Source organism: Lepidochelys kempii, chromosome 14 (genome assembly GCF_965140265.1).
Source record: "Lepidochelys kempii isolate rLepKem1 chromosome 14, rLepKem1.hap2, whole genome shotgun sequence".
In the NCBI taxonomy this organism is placed as follows: Eukaryota; Metazoa; Chordata; order Testudines; family Cheloniidae; genus Lepidochelys; species Lepidochelys kempii.
Window position 1 is genome coordinate 20,946,937 of NC_133269.1, and position 20,242 is coordinate 20,967,178.

At 45.4% G+C, this 20,242-nt stretch overlaps 1 protein-coding gene across 1 annotated transcript in view; it reads right to left on the reverse strand.

The window, feature by feature from the left end:
- LOC140897657 (heparan sulfate glucosamine 3-O-sulfotransferase 3A1-like) overlaps positions 1-15,261 on the reverse strand; it is an 82,787-nt gene extending 67,526 nt beyond the window's left edge. The window contains exon 1 of the mRNA XM_073310555.1: positions 14,225-15,261. Coding sequence (XP_073166656.1) covers positions 14,225-14,751 — 527 coding nt within the window. The 5' untranslated portion in view covers positions 14,752-15,261. The remainder of the gene's footprint in view (positions 1-14,224) is intronic.
- Positions 15,262-20,242: the final 4,981 nt, after the last annotated feature.

The following is a 20,242-nucleotide window of genomic DNA, read 5'->3' on the forward strand; positions in this document are numbered from 1 at the left end:
GCAGCCTTCAGGAGCCTGCCAGCAGCAGGCCATGGAAATCCCCAGACTCCCAGAGCGCCTTTCCCAAGCAGCTAGCAACAGCAAGGGCATGGAGCCCTTCTGTACCACCCTCACCCACAAACCCATAGCACCAGGCTCAGTGGCCTCCTCTCCACATGGGGTGCAGGGGCCAGGAGGAGCTCTCACCGCCCCCTGCCAGCCCTGCCCCTCAGCTCGTAAAATCAAGACTCTGGATTTCCACCCCCTCCTTTTCTGTATCGCCATTGGCTGTTGGTTCCCCTTTACCCCGCCCCCCTCCTCATTGCCCTCCTCCTCCCATTCCCCTTGCCATCTCTCACTCCCTTTCCTGTCCCCCGCATCCAACCCGACCAGCCTTCCCCACCCAGCGTCTTTCTATATGTCTACACAGCACCCAGCACAATCGGGCCCTGATCTCACCTGCGGCCTTCTAGTGCTAATGCAATATATATACATAAAATCAGTGACCCAGCGGCTGCAGCTTGACAAAGAGATTCAGATGTGCCCTAGGTGGCCAGCTGAAGCCATAAGACATGTTGTCCCCAGCTGTACAAGTGGCACACATAGCCAATGCCCATTCACCGTGTGATCAGAGTTGAAAGACCAACCTGCTTTTGTGGCCCAGTACAACGACAGATGCAGTGGGGATAGCACTGAGCACTCAGCATGCGACAGCTGGCTTTAGTTCTTTCTTCTGGAGGAGGTAAACTGTCCTGATTGTTTAACAGTCATAGGCATTCAGATGCTATACTGAGAAAAGCCATGGAAATGGCTGTAAATAAATATTAATATTCACGCCGTATGAGAGGCCAGGGCTCGGCTAGAACATTATCAACATCCCTTGCCACTGCATAGTGCTTTTCATACGCAAGGATCCCACGTTGTTTTTCAGATTATAGGCAAAGGATCACTTCCCCACCACTGAAATTCAACCAGTTCTGGGCTGGAATCCAGCAATCAGTCGATGCCAATAACACACTGCCCATCAGTTTGTGAAAGGGGAATAAGGGACATCATAGCCAATTGAAACCGCCAGGTCAATTTTTAGGGATGAAGACTAGAATTACCTGAGTTGGCACTCAGCCAGGATGACAGGAGTGACACCGTGTAAAAAGAGTCAGGAGAACTTTGAACGACCTCAAGCATAAGGACCACAATTTCATGTGTAGAATGAAAGGTGGCACCTCTGACAACACACTGGGAGCACCATGCTGGAAATTCCTGGCCCAACAGAACCCCACCACCACTTCTTGTACCTGGATTTTCCTTGGTGCTCTCCTAACCCATCATAATGACAAGAGAACCACAAGTGGCAAAACGGAACTGGGCATCAAGAGGTCCTGAATTGCAATCCCGGCTCTGCTACTGACTCACTGGGTGACTGTGGGCAAGTCAAGGTACATTTCTGCCTCAGTGTGCCCATCTGTAAAATGGGGATGATGATAATCCAGCTACCTGATGGGTGCTGTGAGGATTCATTAGTCAATGTCCATGTGGTACTTTGAACATCTAAAGGACAAAGTATTATCTGCAATGGGAAACTCATTATCGTTGTTAAAGGAGGGTGGAAACAGATTTCCAGGTTCCTGCACAAAGTTTAACATGCCACTATAGTTATTACTTATTTTTTCTATTATGGTAGCTCCCAGGAGCCCCAGTTGTGGATCAGGACTCTATTGGGTTACGTGTTATACAAACACAGAACAAAAAGAACTCCACACAGCACCATCCTCCGGGAAAACTCCTTTCTAGGAGTTAATGCTGTCCCTTTCCAGCTCTGTGCCACCTGCCCACTGCAGAGGGGTTAGGAACAGGTCGGGAAAGCAATGTAGACAGTGGGGAACAGCACATAGGAGTCAGTCCTCACCCTGGATGTCCCCGCAGTCTGAAGGTTTTCCAAGTGGATCTCAGTTCATCTTGTGATGGCGGGGCACAGGCTCCAGGGACCTAAACACCACTGCTCCCAGAGGAGACGATACTCAGACTCCAGCCCAACCCAACAACCACCAAAGTCAACAGGATTCTTTCCATTAACTTCACTGGCAGTTGGGGTGGGCCCTTTGTGACCAGAAACTGCCCCTTGTATCCAGTGGGACAGTCTGCAGACTGGGAGAATTTGTCCCCATATAGAAGAAAAACAATGCCCTACCTGACCCCAGGGTACTGCAGTTCATTAAATCTGAAAGGGCTTTAAAACATCCCATTCACTAGTATATGTGGGTTTGTTGACATTCAACATTTTGCACTGATTGGAGAGTAAAGCCAAACTGGTTGGCATTGCTCTTTTTCCTCAATTTCATGTCCTGGTCTTCCTTCGCAACCACGGTATTACAGCTCGTCGGAAACCGGAATTTCTGTCCTGCGGGAAAGTCCAACAGTTCAAAATTTATATTTGTTCAAAATTGGAACAAAAAAGTCAACATTTCTCACGGAACAGAAACACCAAAAAACTGCAGTCTGGGCCCAATCAAATCAGTTCAGTTTGGTAATGTTGAAACATTATGGTACGAAACAGTATATTATAGCATATTCAATAAAACTGAAATTAAGATATTATCAAAGTTGAAATGAAATAAAATGGAATGATACAGCTGAAACAAAATGTTTTTTATATTATCAAAACACAAACGTCAAAATGATTTGTTTCAACACTTTTCCATCAATAATGTCATTGAAAATCAATCAACATGTTCCCACAAAATCGTTCAATGTCAATGAAGCTGCCTTTTCCAATGAACAACTGTTCTGCTGAACGGTTTTCCACTAGCTCTCCCCAGTGATGTGGGGTTTGACTGTCCCACACTGCAGAGGAATATCTTTAAACATTACAAACAAAATCCTTCTTATTGAAATGAAGGAAAAAAACAAACCGTATCACAAAGAGCCAAACTGAAATCCCAGCGTAAGCAAAACTCTCATTGAAATCAAACCCTTCGGCCCACCAGACCCTTTCCCACGTACTTGCCCCAACAAAGCCTTTGATGAACGGTGTCTGCATGGAGGAACTCCCCTGAGCTTGAAATCAATGGATGTTTTGATTGACTGGAAAGACTGGACAATTTGGTCCAGGTACTTTTCTGTTCATTATTAGATTAGTGTAACAACCATTAAAAAACCTCAAACCAGCTAACCTTGGAATCCAAACCACGCGACGGTGCCTCTTTACAACCAACAGACTTTCAATGTGGTAAAAGTTTTAGCTAGCCTTGGTGTTTATTCATCAATAATACTCCTCCTGGGGGAATTAATCCATCGAAAACCTTTGTCGTTCCCTTTAAGTCTAAAATGGAGTAAGTAGCATTATGAGTTAGCCCAGAATGAAGCTCTGTGGCTCTTGTTATGGAGGACCTGAGACACAGCCCCGCTGAAGCTCTTCAGCCAGAATTCCAGCTGGACATTTTCCACCATGCAGTTTCCTGCCTGGTTTTGTGTGGTGCACACAGCCAGCCCAAATATGGCCTTTCAGATTTGGGTTCTATCCAAGCAAAGCCCCATTTTACTTCAATAGGTGAACAGCATGTGGGTCAAGCTAGAACGCATGCCACTTCCTTAAACCAGACAGAACCTCTCCTGCTTCCTAGAGACCATTATAGGAACTTAACGATTCAGGAAGAAAATAAACCAAAAACACTGAAGCTATGAAATAATGAAATACCACAAGCTTTTGCTACAATTAGAAGAGGAGGAACTTGGATTTTAAGCACCTGAATTTTAACATTGCAAATAGGCTTTATAAAATGTTTCCCCCCACCGATTAGGAAGATCAAAAGATCTAAGAAAGCAAGAAACCCTTGAATCCTACACAGTGTAAATCTCATTTAAATATCCCTGCTGCAGTGAACTGGTCTATATATAAAGAGACTGGGGCAGAGGTTAGAAACAAAACACATTGTGTTTGAAGAAACATTGGAAGAATGTGTTTGTATTAATGATGAAATTAGAAAAACCCTTTAAAAACTGAAATCCTTTATTACCAGGTGTTATACTTAACTGAAATTGCTGCTGGAGGCAAGTATTTAAAAGGCATATGCCGTGGAGGGAGTTAAAGCAAGTAGTTCTTCAGCATGTTTTTTTTTAAGGTTTTAAAGAGCAGATTAGACAAACACCTGTCACGGATGGTCTAGCTAATTCTTAGTCCTGCCTCAGTGCAGGGGACTGGACTAGATGACCTCTCACGGTCCTTTCCAGTCCTACAATTCTATGATTTCTATGATTCTGTGGGCCCTGATTCATGAAATTTCCATCAAAATCAATGGGAAGATTCCCCCCAGACTTCAGTGGGAGTTAGATCAGGCCCGTCACACTGAAAATTCAGCCTGATCATTCAGATCCTGAGTTACAGTCTAGAGCTGGGCACATAAAGATGCAGATAATAGGCCGCATAAGATCTGCAGAGTTCTACAATGCTGCCAGCAGTTTCCCCTTTCCCTACTTTCACGTGGAGGTGCGGACCTTCACATCTCAGTACAGCATCAAAAACACCTAAACAACAAATCAATGCCGAATGAATTCAGCCTCTCTCCGGCTTCCAAAGCATCCCACAGGGTGAAGTGGGGAATTTTCTTTTTGCAGTGTCCTAGGCTGTATTACTAAACCAGTAACAAGATTTGTAGAATGCGGGAGATTGGGGGAACTTTAGATGGTATCATTGCAACAGATGGTGCTGCACAGGAACATTATTTTATGAACTTCTCCACAAAGAAAAGAAAGCAATGACCTCGGCAGGAACAAAAATATGTATCTTTCTTCTTGCAGAATCACACAGGTGATGAAACAGAAACACTAAGAATAATTAGACCCCAGATCCTGCAGAGCTTACTTGCATGAGGAGACCCCACTGAAGCCAATAGACTTACTCATAAGAATAAGGACTCCTCACAAGAGTCAGGCTTGCAGGATCAGGTCCCTCAGTTTACACACTGTATGAAATCTCTGCATAGCTACTGAATTTCCCTGAAGGCAGATTAGCACCAAGAGGGCTGGAAACAACTGGGATATCTGGGGTAAGGAAGCTAGTGAACATAGCAGTAAACTGCAAGAGCCGAATCCTGCAGCCCTTACTCTCATAAATAGTCTCACTGATTTACTTTGGGCTCCTTATATGAGAAAGTGCTACAGGGTTGGCCCCAGGAATGTAACTACAGCTGCAACCTAATCCACTTCCCCTTCCATAATAAAGGTACTTAATGAGAATTTGCAAAGATTTATGACCATAACAATCACCCCTTCTCCTCTTACCCCCTTTCAGCATGCAAACAGTTTGGGTTACTCCGATATTCTCAAGGGAAAGAAAAGTGTAATTAGTAGCTAAGAAGTGTTAATGTGTACATGAGAGAGAGACTGGAGAACATTTTTATTCTCAGGTTTTCTCATCGCTTGTTCCCTCTTCTGAGCACTTTGGAAAGAAACTAACTACTCCCATATGCCTGATTTCTTATTATGCTTCAAAAGATATGGGGATGAAATCCTGGCTCTAGTGAAGTAAATAGGAGTTTTGTCGCTGTCTCAATGGAGCCAGGTTTCTACCCAGGGACCAAAGACTCAATACAATTACTCACAAAAGTCCCCCCAAAGGCAGCAGCACTACTGATACTACTATGTATGGGATATCTGTGTAAGTAAGAGTTTGCAAGATCAAAGATAGCACCAGCTACTTATTAAAAATGGAGGCAAGTGTATCACTGTTATGCTGGCTTCGTGCATGCCTTTAAAATGTGCCACTCAGGGTATGTCTATGCAGCAGCTGGGAATTGACCAATGCAGCGATGTGGACACAGCCTCCAGAGTATACGCAGCTATCTCCATAGTGAAGACATACCCTCAGGCTAGCTGTCTGAATACAATCCTGCCCAGCCCCCAAGGTACATTCTCGGGTGGTTAGCTCAAGCTGCCACCCATGTCATTGCGACCACACTGCTATTTTTAAGGCACTAGCTTCAGCAGAGCTAGCGTGTGCACGTCTACCCAAGTTGGAAATTACACGGCCCTGCTGCTGTGTAGATGTACCCTCAGTCTTTTCTGCAGGAAAATGGGCTTAATCCTCTCCCATGACAGCCACATGGCGTTTCAGCACTGATTTCCATGAGTCTGGGCCTTGGGAGTTTTGCCTAGGAAGTCTTTGATGTACAGAGCCAGATTCTCAATACTGCTCTGAACCCACAAACAGGGTTGATTCTTCAAGAGAGGTCCACTCCAATTTAGGCAGCCAGACGTGAGGCCACGCTTCTGAAAGAGCTCCCAGCCCCACACCGAAAGCCTGGTTGTAAGGGTCACGGTGGGAGTTATTGGCTGCAGGGCACTTAAAAACATCTGACTGCTTATTCTGGTGCCTAAATGGGAACTGGGCCCTTTTGAAAACCTGGCCCTGTCACAGACCTCCTCCTGCTCAAAACGATGAGTTATCCTAAATGCCTAGAAATTAAAGGAACCCCGTATATTTTCAGCCTCCCCACAGGCAAGAAATCAAAGACGATATTTATTTGAAAATAGCAGAACAAAACAGAACAAAACCCCTTTGGTTTATCCCTAAAAAATTATCCACCAAAATAAGTTTGGGTCCCACTGGGTGCTGGGTATGTGGAATCGATGTTGCTTTTTTAATCTTCCCCATGTGTACACACTAGATGGCGCTCTACATCATGTAGTGAAGAGAGGTGAAAAAAGCTAGCTCCCAAGCAATCTCAGATTGTGCAGACATAAGAAACAAGGCTATGGAGCGGATTGTGATAGAAGGGACTTGTCTCTTTCAGCTTTCTCTGAGGACTTGTCTATTCATTCTCTTAACTAATCAGCCTTTGCCCTGATCAAGACATTCCACGCAGATAACATTGTGAACAGGGGCCAAGGTCACCAGCCTACTCCGGTGATGCAAAGCAGCCACAAATCTGGTTTAACTGGACAGTCAGAGCGGGTTTATGGCTGCTTTGTATCTTAAGAGTGGCGCAAAGCAGCTGGAACATACAGGTGAATCTGGCCCTGTAAAGGACATGGAGCCCTGCACCATGTGCGAGGTAATCCCTTTTGCACAGCTCTCCTGCCCCAACCCCGTGCCCGCAGGCCCACTGCCAGAGGACGCGCCACAGGTACAGCAGCACGTGTAGGGTTTACCTCACAGTGAAGGTGTTTTGCCCACAGATAAATATCACGCTAACCTGATGGTCAGTTTGTAACAGGAACTCCAATTACCAGATTACCTATTTTAGGTATGTCTATGACCTGCCCCCATTACCACAGTATCTGAGCACCTCACAATCTTTAGGTGTTTATCCTCATAATACCCCTGTGAGACAAGGCAGGCCTATTATCCCCACGGTACAGGTGGGAAACTGAGGCACGGAACAGCTAAGCGACTTGCCCAAGGTCAAACAGGAAGTCTGTGGTAGAGCAGGGAACTGAACCTGGTCCCCTGAGACCAGGCAAGCACCTGAAGCACTGAACAACATTTCCCCTCTCTGACTCCATTCATCATCTTATGCTGCATTTGATGATGCCAGCTTCCATCACCCACTAGTAAAATTTTCAAACAAGCTCCTTTGTGCTGTCCCCCAGGCTGCCCCCCAGGGCTAGGGAGGAGCTCCCTTTAAATAGCCGCAAAGCAACCTTACTAACCTCCTTCAGACGTCTCCTCAAAACTCTCCTTTGCCACGAGGCCTACACAAATCTCTACAAGTTAGGCAGCTGGTGTGCTTGGACCACTGCCCATCATACTGGCCAACACTGTCTCACTGCACTCCCCCGTCTGTCTGAGTAGTTGTCTCTTGTCTTGTATTGTAAGCTCTTTGGGGCAGGGACCGTTTTTTTGTTCTGTTTATATGATGGGTCTATGACTGGGGTTTGTAGGCCCTACTGCAATACAAATACATAATTCAGGACTCCCATTCTCTCCCATGGTCTTCCTTACACAGCCTAAGCTCACTATAAGCAGGTTGCAAAGTCACTATAAGCAGGATGCAACACTGTTATCAATTCAAGTGTGTTTGGGAGAAGCAGAGTTCATAGAACAAGGCGCCTCCCGCAAAAACATTTAAAGCTCTGGCTTCATGTAAACGAGCTTTCCTGAACTCCAGCCTCCCCAACACAAACCGTCTCTTGGAATAGAAAAACCAGCCAAAAAATAATGACTCCGTCCTTGAACACAAGGATTGGGAAGCTTAAATCTGCTTTAACGGCAAAACTTCCGACAACGAGCACACACTGGGGGGGTATATAAACCAGGAATTAAAAAACCAAAAGAATTAAGATCAAGCGAATGCCTGAATATAATTATCTGCCCGCAGAGAATACAAACAATATAAAGGCTCACAGTTCCAGTATTGTGGGGGCCACATCAACATCTAGAAACCAAAGACTCTCTCAACCAAGCTGCATGACGGAGGGGAAAAAAATCTCACTTACCCTGAGGAAATTTGTACGGTACATAAAGTCTCCCCTACCAGGCACAGAGTTATGACTGAGGACAGTTGTGGCTCACAATTGCTAAAGCATCTCCCCTTAGAGAGAAGAGGGTTTTTGGTGTTTACATCAAGTAGTTTGCTCTGCAGTACTTTACTCATGATGGTTGGGCCATCTGGGCTGCTTGCAGTTCTCATTCATTGCGCTAGTTCTTTTTAAAACATTCCCCCCTGTGCACGCATAACCCTACCCAAAATGCATGCTCTCTTCTGGTCTCTCACCGAGTGGCAAATGACTCCCACTCCGCTCCTCTGAACTATGCTGTCCAGATGAGCTCTGGCCATACGACCTCGCAATAGTGGCTGACCTCCAGAGTCCCGGAGGCTCTGATTTCATTTCAGGCTCTTTGTGTGAATCGAGGCTTGAGGCACAGGGGCTGGGAAACTCACTGCACAAGAAGGTCCTTTACAGCTGCTCCCAGCTGCTACGAACTTGCTTTTCCTGCCATTCTTTTCAGGAACTGAACAACTCCCAGCTCACTTTGACCCTCATGCATTACTGGTTGCCTTGAAAAAAACCAAGAGGATATTCATACAAGGACACGGAACTTCCTAGGTCTAGAGGCATCAGGGAGGAAACTCCCAGCCTGACAGAGAAACCTTGAATAATCTTTCATCTCTTGCAGAATGCTGTAGCCTAATGACATTAGCTCAGCTTTTCTCTAGTGCAACTGGCAGCAGCATTACAAAGGCAGGGAGATTAAAACATATGAAATAAACGTTCCTTGTGTGACTGACAGCATAATGACATTCCAGCGGGCGACTGAATCGGTGCACGGCTAACAAAGGATCAGAGAGAAACAGTGAGGCTCACAATACCATCAACAAACACATATTTTTCTTTCAGACATTTCTTACTCGATTGAATTAACCCCATAGACTTGAAGTTTTCCCCAGGCTGCATACAGTCATGTGCCGGGTAGAGAGGATGGTAGCTCAGCTCTATTAAAACACAGGCTCACCTGCTATTGAACTCTGTCAACTCAATAGACTTGTTCAGGACCAGAGCAGAGATTTCTGTGTTTTAAAGTCAATGAGACCATTGTGGGCTGTTTCCCCTCCTTCCTTCCCTTATGAACTAAGTACTCGCAAAACTGAAATGGAGAAAGCTGTTGTAAGCACTGAACTTCCCTTGATATTCAAACCTCATGCAAATGCCCATGTAAGTGTCACACCTCCCAAATAAAATCACCAAGATTGTTTTTAAATAAACCTCACTGTAGGTGAGCTGCCTTTTAAACAGATGCAACGCAGTCTAAGAGGAGAGGTGATTATTCCACTTGATTTAACATACAGCATTTTAGATCAGTCTCACTTATTGTCTGGAACCACAGTAGGTGTTGAGACTTTCACTTATTAGCACAGAGCTTTGCTACAAGTTCTTTGCCGTAGGAGTCTGCTATCCTACAGGTATTATAATTTAATTCATCGGTTAAAAAAAAGAGTCTGATCTTGCTGTACTTCTGTTATCGGCCTCTCCAAACACTTATGTCCCGATTAAAAGGATCTCATGATAGCATGCACCAGCTACTAAAGCTCATCTTTTATTCCAAATAGATATTCTCCCTTTATCTCCTCTGTGATCAACATTGCTTCTCTCTTCTCAGCCTGTGAGGGGCACTGTGGTGACAATATACAGTCCAATTTGAATGATCTCTTAAGAATCCAAACACATCAACTTCATGAAACATGTAAAATCCACTGATCCCCTCTATCTTCCCTTAAGTCTGCTATTTAGCTGCTGCTGTTAATAAACATCTATGAATATTAGTATCTAAAGGCTTTTCCATTTCAGTGTAAAGATCCTGGCCCTTTTTGTTACTTTTTAGATAAAGCATTCAGGGCCCATGGAGGTTCCCTAAGGCCACAGAAAGTGAACTAAAATGTTTATATCCTGTAATGATGCTGTTTAGTCTGCCTGCTCGAAAATAAAAATAAATCTGAAACCTAAGATGGTGATTCCAAAGACAAGCAATCAAGAGATACTAGCAAACATATGGTGATATTCCCAGTATTCTGTTCTACTCAAAGATCATGACAAATGCACGTAAAGATTTTTTTAAATAATGTTTTAAAACAGAGCCATTTAAGTGATTACCAACTTTCTGATCCTGCAGCTCTGAGATTCCTGGAACTCCATGTTAGTAAGGATTACTCACATGAATAACGGTTGCAGGATTGGGTCCCTAGTCATGAATAGCCCCATACAAAGAACTCACTGTACTTCAATCTCCACAGAGCTAATAGCAAACCAGTGAAACTCAACACATCAAACAGCAAACAAACTGAAGCAATTAATGTAAACGCTCCAGTATCAAATGGTAAAACACGGTGATTACATGAAGAGCCTGAAGGGGAACTACTCACATGAGCAAGAGCTACCAGATCAAGCCCAAACTCTTTGAAAATTAAACCCCCGACACTAAGAAATCTATTGTGCAATAATGTATGTCACTGGCATATGGTCAGATTCTGTATTCCTTGCTCAGGCAAGATTTCCAGGATTAGGCCAACCCACAGTGCCATCTCCTCTGCAATGAATCAAGGAACCCATTGTCAAAGAAACAGATTTCCTGAATTACCAACCATAAATAATGGCAGACCCTCTCCCAAAGCCATGTGTTTATTTTTCAAAGTCAAGAGTTGATTAAAGTTCTTGAGGTTTTCAGATTTGTTTTTAATATTTCCTTTCTGATAGAGGGTCAGTCCATGGAAAATTGGATAAGCGCACACTAAAAATATCATTCTGTAGACAGCTTCAGCCCTCACAAGAGGAAATCTTTAGTCTCAGAAAAAACACACCCTGCAATCTGAGAAAATAAGGTGCATTCTATCCTGTGCAATATATGGAAGTACAGTGGTCTCTTCCCTTTGCAAAAAATACATTGCACAAACGCTTGGGCTAGACTCTGACTTTCCGTATGATGATACTGCTGATTTCAGTATAGTCATCACAATTTTAACCAAATACCACCTTCCACTAAAATATTAGTAAGAGTTAAATGACAATTAGATACAAGTTTTAGAGTGACTTCAAGTCCCTTCTTTTTTGCTTGTTTGCCGGATGCAAAACCCCAATATTTCTATTGTGCAAAAGAAGGACAACCTATTCTTAGATCCAACAAGTCATTTTCATATGAACTTGCCAGAGGACACAACTTTATTAACTTTAAATTACTACGACACATCAGAAAAAAAATCTAACTAATAACATGAGGAGTATTGCCCTATGGCTTTAATTTCTGTTTTCACATTGTCAAGGGCTCCCACTTACTTTCTTTTCCAGCAAATGAAAAATTAATTACTTTAACAGAAAGCTAAAACAAAGACACTTTAACAACATTTGCTTTCTTTCCTGACTTTGTTCATGGCTATTTATGGATAATTACTACCACTGACATTTTTATTATTATCAGACTGCCCAAAATTATGAGTGAAACTTATAACTTTCCTCATACTTAAATGGAGGAAATATATTTTAAAGACTAGATGCTTAGGGGTTGTTTATTTGCTTGATTTTGTAATACCTGATAACATATGTATTTCTACACTGTCAGTTGCTCACTTTAAAATACAGTCTTATCTCATTTTCACAGGGATTACTACCTGATTTTACAAATACAACAGCAAATTTAAGGGAACTCTGAGGCTTTCCTCTGCATGACATTTTTCTTTCTTAAAAAGAAAGATGAGCCAGGCAGTTTACAAAAAATAAAAATCGAACAAAGACAGGGCTCTGGAGCATATTGCTAAGTTTTCATCTACTTTCATCCACAAGCAGTTTATTTTTCCTACAATGAGACTTCTTTAAAAAACAAAAAGTTCAGTTTTCTTGCAACAAGTCTTTTTTTAAAGATCATCTAAAGCAATGTTCGTATCAGGATGGTGTCTAAAATTATCAGCCAAATTTCCACTGAAAATAGTGATTTAGGCCCTGATCCTGCAAACTTGTTCAATTTTACACACTTGAGTGATCCCATGGTGTGTGTGATGTTAAGTACATGGAAGTTGCAAACACACACAAAAAAATCAAGTGAAATGCTGAGTTAAGTCTTTTAGATCATCACAGCAGAAAAACACAACTGATAGTACCTTGAGCCAGACTTTCAAAATATAGTTTGCTATCAACTTATGCCTGGTCTACACTACAGAGCTAGGTTGACATCAACCTAACCCTGTAAGCATCTACACTAAAATGTAGCTCTCTCCGACGGAACTCACCCACTATACCGACTTAATAACTCCATCTTTGCGAGCGGCGTAGCATTTACGTTAATGTAATTAGGTCAACGCAGTGTCAGTGTAGACACTGACTGCACTGCTTACATTGACTGCTGCTGCCTTTCAGAAACTGTCCCACAATGCCCCACTCCGGCAGTTAAATCGATGCAAGAGCTCCTGGTGAAGACGCACACTGAGGGCACAGGGAGAGTAGTGTGTACATGTAAAACTGATTCAATTACTGCAGTGGCTGTACCTGGTCGTAACTTAGGTCAGCTTAGTTTTGTAGTGTAGACTGCCCTTAGCCTTCAAAATATACCTTAAAAACACCCAACAATTTCCTAAACATCCTGACATGGTACTTCCCTTCCTTAATGAGGAGGAGGAGGGGGTATGAATACCTATTGCTTTTTTGTTTGTTTTAATCACTAAAGAAGCCTTACAAAGAAAATGAGCCAGTCACTAAATAAATCACATGCTATAGGTGGTTGAAAACTTTGGAGCCCAGTTCAAGAGCTGATTGTCCCTGAGAGGAACCCTCCTTATAAAATGACTTTTGCTATGGACTCCCCACACTGGGCTCCCCCTGCACTGATGGGGTTAGGATGAGTCCTGTTCCCCTCTTCTCTCCCCCACCCCGTTTCCCCTTCACTGATGCAACTGTGGACAAATGAGACATTGCTGATCATGTTGCATGACCTGATCCTGGCAGGCATTTGGGAAGGGATGTGGGGAAAGCTATGGAGGTTGGAGAGGCAGAAGAAACTTTGAGGATCAGGGCTGGGAAGGGCTTTGGGAATCAGGGCTGGAGGGAGCACTATCGGCTGAGGAGTGTCTTTGTGGATCAGGGTTGGACTGGGGATTATAGGGTGTCTTCAGGGATCAGGGCTGGTGGGCTGGAGGGGTGAGGGAGCCATAGGGATCAGGGGCAAGGGGGTGTCTGGGGATCAGGGCTATGGGGAGTATGAGGATCAGGGCTATGGGGATCAAGGGCTGGGAGGGCCTATGGGGTTCGGGGCTGTGAGGGCCTTTGAGAGTCAGGGCTGAGGTGTGTTCGGGGCTAGGAGCTATGGGGATCAGGGCTACGGGGTGTCTTTGGGGATCAGGGCTAGGGGCTATGAGGATCAGGGTTATGGGGGGTCTTTGGGGATCAAGGCTGGGGGCTCTCAGGGGTCTTTGGGGATCAGGGCTGAGGTGTGTTTGGGGCTAGGGGCTATGGGGATCGGGGCTGGGAGCTATGGAGATCAGGGCTATGGGGTATCTTTGGGCATCAGGGCTGGGGGCTCTGAGGGGTCTTTGGGGATCAGGGCTGAGGTGTGTTTGGGGCTAGGGGCTATGGGGATCGGGGCTGGGAGCTATGGAGATCAGGGCTATGGGGTATCTTTGGGCATCAGGGCTGGGGGCTCTGAGGGGTCTTTGGGGATCAGGGCTATGGGGTTTCTTTGGGGATCAGGGCTGGAGCAGGGAACCTCTCTAACTCCCCCGCCCAGCCCCGGACGAAGCGCGAGGGCAGCGGCTCCCGCCCCAGTCCCTACCTGTACCAGGCGAAGCCCCGCTCGTAGCCGCGGTCGAAGAAGTGGGGCTCGGCCCCCGCTGCCCGCACGTCGGGGTGCACCCGCAGGAACTCCAGCAGCGCCCGCGTGCCGCCCTTCTTGACGCCCACGATGATGGCCTGCGGCAGCCGCTTGCTGCCCTCGCCCAGCAGCAGGGCCAGCGTGCCCGGGGGCTCCCCGCCGCCGCCCGACCCCGCGCCCCGGCCGGGCGCGTCGGGCCGCCGGCGCTGCTGCTTCGGCCGCTTCCTCCGGGCCGCCGGCGGCCAGCTGGCCAGCGAGGGGGACCCCGGCTCCAGCGGCCCGCCGCCGCCCGCCGCCTGCTCCGGGGCGGCCGCCAGCAGGGGCCCGGGCAGGCTGGGGCAGCGCTCGGCCAGGCAGTAGAAGACGTAGAGGGACATGAGCAGGGACATGAGCATCAGCAGGAACTTCTTGAAGACGCTGCGGGGCAGAGGCTCGGGGCAGGCGGCGGGGGCAGGCGGCCCGTTCCCTGCCATGCTAGCCCGAGGCATCTGCCCGGCCCCCCGGCCATGCTAGGCAGGTGCCATGCCCCCCGCCCCCGGAGTCAGCAGCCAGCGGGGGGGCGCAGGGCTGCCCCGGGCCGCATGGTCACTGAGCTGGAGCTGGGAGGGGGCTCGCGTTGTGTCCCCCGTTTCCCGCCCACCCCCGGTCTCTTAAGGGCGACGCTTCAGGGGGGCATCATCGGCAGGCGGCTCCTGCCAACCTCCCCGCAGGAGGGGAAGCCCCGACGCGAACAGATCCCGTCTCCCAGGGGAGGGCGAGTCGCTAACGGAGTCCCTGAGCGCAGGTCCCGGTCCCACCTATCGCCGGCCCCCGCCCGGCCAGTCCCCTGGCAGTGGGGTGGGGATGTCACAGTCTGCACGACTGAAGCAGCGGCTCGCCACAGCCCCACCACCCGCTGCGCACCCCCGGCAGGGGAGAATCGCTGCGAGCCAACGGGACAGAGCCGCTCCCGGCTCCCGGCTTCGCCTCCCTCCTCCGGCTGCAGCCTCTGGCTCCGCTCTGTTGCCACCTGGGCTGACGAGACCTGCCGGGGGGGGGGGGGGGAGGGAGCGCTCCGGGGCCTGCTGTCACCGCCCCTCTAGCCTCCAGCTGCTGCCACACGTGGAGCCGGAGCAAAACTTCTCCGAAGGCAGCGAGCGGGGCGCGCCCCTGAGCGAGGGGAATGCGGCGCGCAGAGCCGGGGCTGGACTCTGGAGCGGGCCGCGTGTCGAGCAGCCCTTGCTGGTGACCCAATGGAGTGAGAGGGGCGTGGGCGGCTCTGAATACCCCACCCCCCTTCCCCGAGTCGCGGGAGCCACTGGTACATTGCACGCTGTGTTTATATCAGCCTCCAGCTAGAGGTGGATTTGGTAGCCAAAGGTTCATCTAATTCTCTATTGTCATAAGCTCAGGCAGATTTAGGGGAAAACCAGCTTGTAATTCACCCTAAGCGTTTGATAGCTGCTTCTTCTTCACCAAACACGTTTTAAACAGAGCAAGCACAGAAGTCGCTTCTTTTTATGGCGGAAGCCCTATTAGGATTATTACTAGGGATGAAAGGAAGTAGGGTTCTAGAGAAATGTACTAGGGGGTCTGTCGAAATTATTCTAAAACCCTATGGAATTTCATAATGAATGATCTACTTTCCGTTGAATGTTTAAGGCATCCTATAGGATTTATTAATAGAGAATTGTATCCCTGCTCCAGCATTCTATAGGATCCTTTAAACATTCTATAGAAAGGATCTCATCCTATAGGATTTGGGGTGATTTCTATAGAACCCTATTTTAAATCATCTTCTAGAATTTCATAGAGAATTATAAAATTCTATATATTAAAAATTCTCTATTAAATTAGATAGGACTTTTCCATAAGGGCTTTGTATCAGGACAAACATGGAGTTTAGACCTATCCAGTACTGTATCTGGCTGTGTAACCATCCATCCACCTAGGTTTTCATACTATATCCATCACCATGGTATTGGAGCACAAATTTCTGATTTAGGCCCTGATCCTGCAAACACTCAAGCACATGAGTAATTTTACACATAGGAGTAATTCCACTGAAGTCAATGAGACTACTTAGATATATACAATTAGGTACCTGCATAAATCTTTGTAGAATTGTGGTCATAGACTGGTAGGAGGCAATTTATAAAGTACATGAAGTCCTGAAACCAGATCCAGCCCCAATGATTTCAGTGGAACACACTTATGCTTTCAGGATCAAGTTGCATGATTGGGCCCTCAGTTTGTCATAAATATACACATATTGCTTTCAGAATTTATTATTCTCCATTGAGAGTAAATAAAATATTGAAATAGCTATCATCTTCATGCCTGGAATGCCTGATACTAAGGGCTTCATTATTTCATTGCCTGTGGGAATGTCCTTTTAATATGAAATGTTTGTCATAGATTATAGAGTTTTTAAACACACGTGCACATGAAACACTTGACTTGGATTTTTTCTTCTGTTTATTTGGTGTGAATCTAGCTAAGCAATTAGACTTCAGCTACTTGGAAGAAGAACTTGTGTATTTTCAAATTATTCAGTGAAGATTAAAAAATGGCAATGAATACTGTTTAGCCATCTGCAGCGTGGGTTGAGTTATACAAATGTGTTTGTAAATAGAAAACAGACTATAATTCATAAACATTTACAATGAATTATTCTACTAGGTCTGCTTAGAAATTTGATAACACTTTTTTTCTCTTTCAGCAAATAAACATCCTCCGGAGGGAGGGGGAGAGGGATAAAATAGGACAGGAATGGGATCCTGGCTGGGAGGGGATTGGAATTTGACCTCCCCAAGAAACATTTGAATTGGCACCACTTCAGGTGTGCATGCACAAATCCCGTTCACTTCACTTAGGGTAAAAGGTATGGATCTGGAGGCAGAGTTTGGCACTAATTGGGGTTAAAGATGAAGTCTTGCTGATATTTCTATTCTAGATTTATGCATTTTGGTGTAAACACTGTTGCAGAATACTGTACTTCCAATGTTAGAAATATTAGGTGAGTACAGTTTTATTTATCTATATTTGTGAGTGTACGCACCTCACCTGTTTCAGCTTTAATACAAACCATTTTTCAGGGTAATATTCATGATTTTTCAGGAAGTTTGCACTTCAGAACAAGGGGTGTTTCACATTGTAGTTGCACTGAACATAGCAATATTGATACACATTTTGCCATCATGACGGATTCATTTATATTTTTGTTCTGTCCTTTTCTCCTTTCTTTTATAGTTTTAGCTAATCTATCTAGCTATCTTAAGGTTTTGTATTGCCAGCCATCATCAGCTGAGTACCTTCCACAATTAGCAAATCCCTAATTCCCTAGTAGACTTCATGGAATCTCTGGCTATTCTCTTCGGAAGCCCTGTCTGGGGTAGGTTTCTTTAAAGGAAGCACAAAAGGGTGTCCAATGCTGTGAATCTTATTTCAGTTATTGGGGGAAAGCTTTCTCATGTTTGGCAGGATTTCTGAAGATTGGGACAGGCCCAACAAAGAAAGTAATAGAACGCCACTAGCCACAGCCCCCAACTAAAACCTATCCAGAGTATCATCAAGGATCTACAACCTATTCTGAAGGATGATCCCTCACTCTCACAGACCTTGGGAGACAGGCTAGTCCTCGCTTACAGACAGCCCCCCAACCTGAAGCAAATACTCACCAGCAACTATACACTACACAACAAAAACACTCACCCAGGAACCTATCCCTGCAATAAACCCCATTGCCAACTTTGTCCGCATATCTATTCAAGAGACACCATCATAGGACCTAACCACATCAGCCACACCATCAGGGGCTCATTCACCTGCACATCTACCAATGTGATCTATGCCATCATGTGCCAGCAATGCCCCTCTGCCATATACATTGGCCAAACTGGACAGTCTCTACGCAAAAGAATAAATGAACACAAATCAGACATCAAGAATTGTAACATTCAAAAACCAGTCGGAGAGCACTTCAATCTCCCTGGACATTCAATAACAGACTTAAAAGTGGCCATTCTTCAACAAAAAACCTTCAAAAACAGACTTCAATGAGAAACTGCAGAACTGGAACTAATTTGCAAACTGGACACCATCAAATTAGGCCTGAATAAAGATTGGGAGTGGCTGGGTCACTACGAAAAGTATTTTTCCCTCTGTTGATACTCACACCTTCATGTTAACTATTGGGAATGGCCACATCCACCCTCGTTAGCACTACAAAAAGTAATTTTCCCTTTGTTGATGTTCACCCCTTCTTGTCAACTGTTGGAAATAGACTACGTCCACCCTGTTTGAATTGGCCTCATTAGCACTGACCCACCACTTGGTAAGGTAACTCCCATCTTTTCATGTGCTGTAATATATATACCTGCCTACTGTATTTTTCACTCCATGCATCTGATGAAGTGGGTTTTAGCCCACGAAAGCTTATGCCCAAATAAATTTGTTTTAGTCTTTAAGGTGCCACAAGGACTCCTTGTTGTTTCTGAAAGATTGTAAAGACTCTGGATTCATCTAATCTTCCCTGGAAGTTCATTCTATAGCCAGATCCCCTTCGTTGATTGCTAGTGTATTCTTTAAAAAGAAAAGGAGTACTTGTGGCACCTTAGAGACTAACCAATTTATTCGATGAAGTGAGCTGTAGCTCACGAAAGCTTATGCTCAAATAAATTGGTTAGTCTCTAAGGTGCCACAAGTCCTCCTTTTCTTTTTGCAAATACAGACTAACACGGCTGTTACTTTGAAACCAGTGTATTCTTTGTTTCACTTTCTTCTTCTCATCATTTAAATTGCTCATCAATTTTTAAAGATGTGATAAATTAATGAAAAAGAAATATAAAATCCTGCAGGTGCTTGTGGGATGGTTCCTGAACTGATCACAGTATTTCCTCAAAGAGATTCCTTGTTTTCAGCTGACTCTCAGAAAACAATTTTTTCTTAAATCTTACAGGCAACCTTTTTTTGGAGGGAAAAGGAGAGAAATGGAGGAAGTTTATCATAAAAATTATTTTAGCCTTTAGGATTTACAAGGCTTGATCTACAGCCCATTGATATCAATGGGTCTTAAGCACATGCTTAAAGTTAACTCTGTGTTAAGAGTCTTGCTGAATCAGGGCTATGTTGCGTTTCATCAGTAAATCTCAGAGCTCTTTTTAAGGGTGGTTGAGCACCATTTTCCCCCTTTTTACCAATGGGAATTGAGGCACTGGGAGGTTAAATCAGTCCTCCAAGCTAGTCCGGCAAGTCAGAGGCACAGCTGGGAATAGATCCCAATACTAGTTAGTTTCAGGCTTTTGTCGTTAGCACTGGATCATGCTGCCTTGCCTGAAGAAGCAGATATTAGCGCTAACGTTACTTACAGACTTTCATCAGACAGCCCTGTTTGCACTCGCTCACTAGAGGGATTGAACCATCCCATACGTGGCCCCAGCCCAACTATACGATACAACTGTAAATGGTTTTTTTGGTTATATTTCTGGCAGTGAGCACAGTTCTCCCATTGAAATTAATGGCAAGACACTCGCTGACTTCAATGAGAGGAGGATCTGGCCTATTATCTGAAGTGGCTAGTGATTTGGGGCGGGGGGGAGTTTAATTCTGGAGGGATGTCACAAATTATGAGGCACCTTAAAGGGGCTTGATTTGCAAGAAGTGCTGAGCAGAGGCCTTCTGAGAATTGGGTCCCAGTGGAGGGGCGTTGGGTGCCCAGAAGCAGGAGTCCCTTTTGCACATGTCAGCCTGTGCCATTCTTTAGGTTAGGAAGGTTTTTTCCATACTATTTAGGAGCCTCTGGGACTGCGAGTTACAGCACATGACACCTTGGATGCATCATTAATGGGTGACCAGTTATAGCCTCTATTGGAATTTAATTGATTGATTTTTTTTTTTTACACTAGCGACTCCCATAATGTAGATAGGACCAGGAATTAAACTGGGAATTTGGGGATGAGGGGACGTGGATGCCTGGGGCTCGCACATCCTGACATCTCA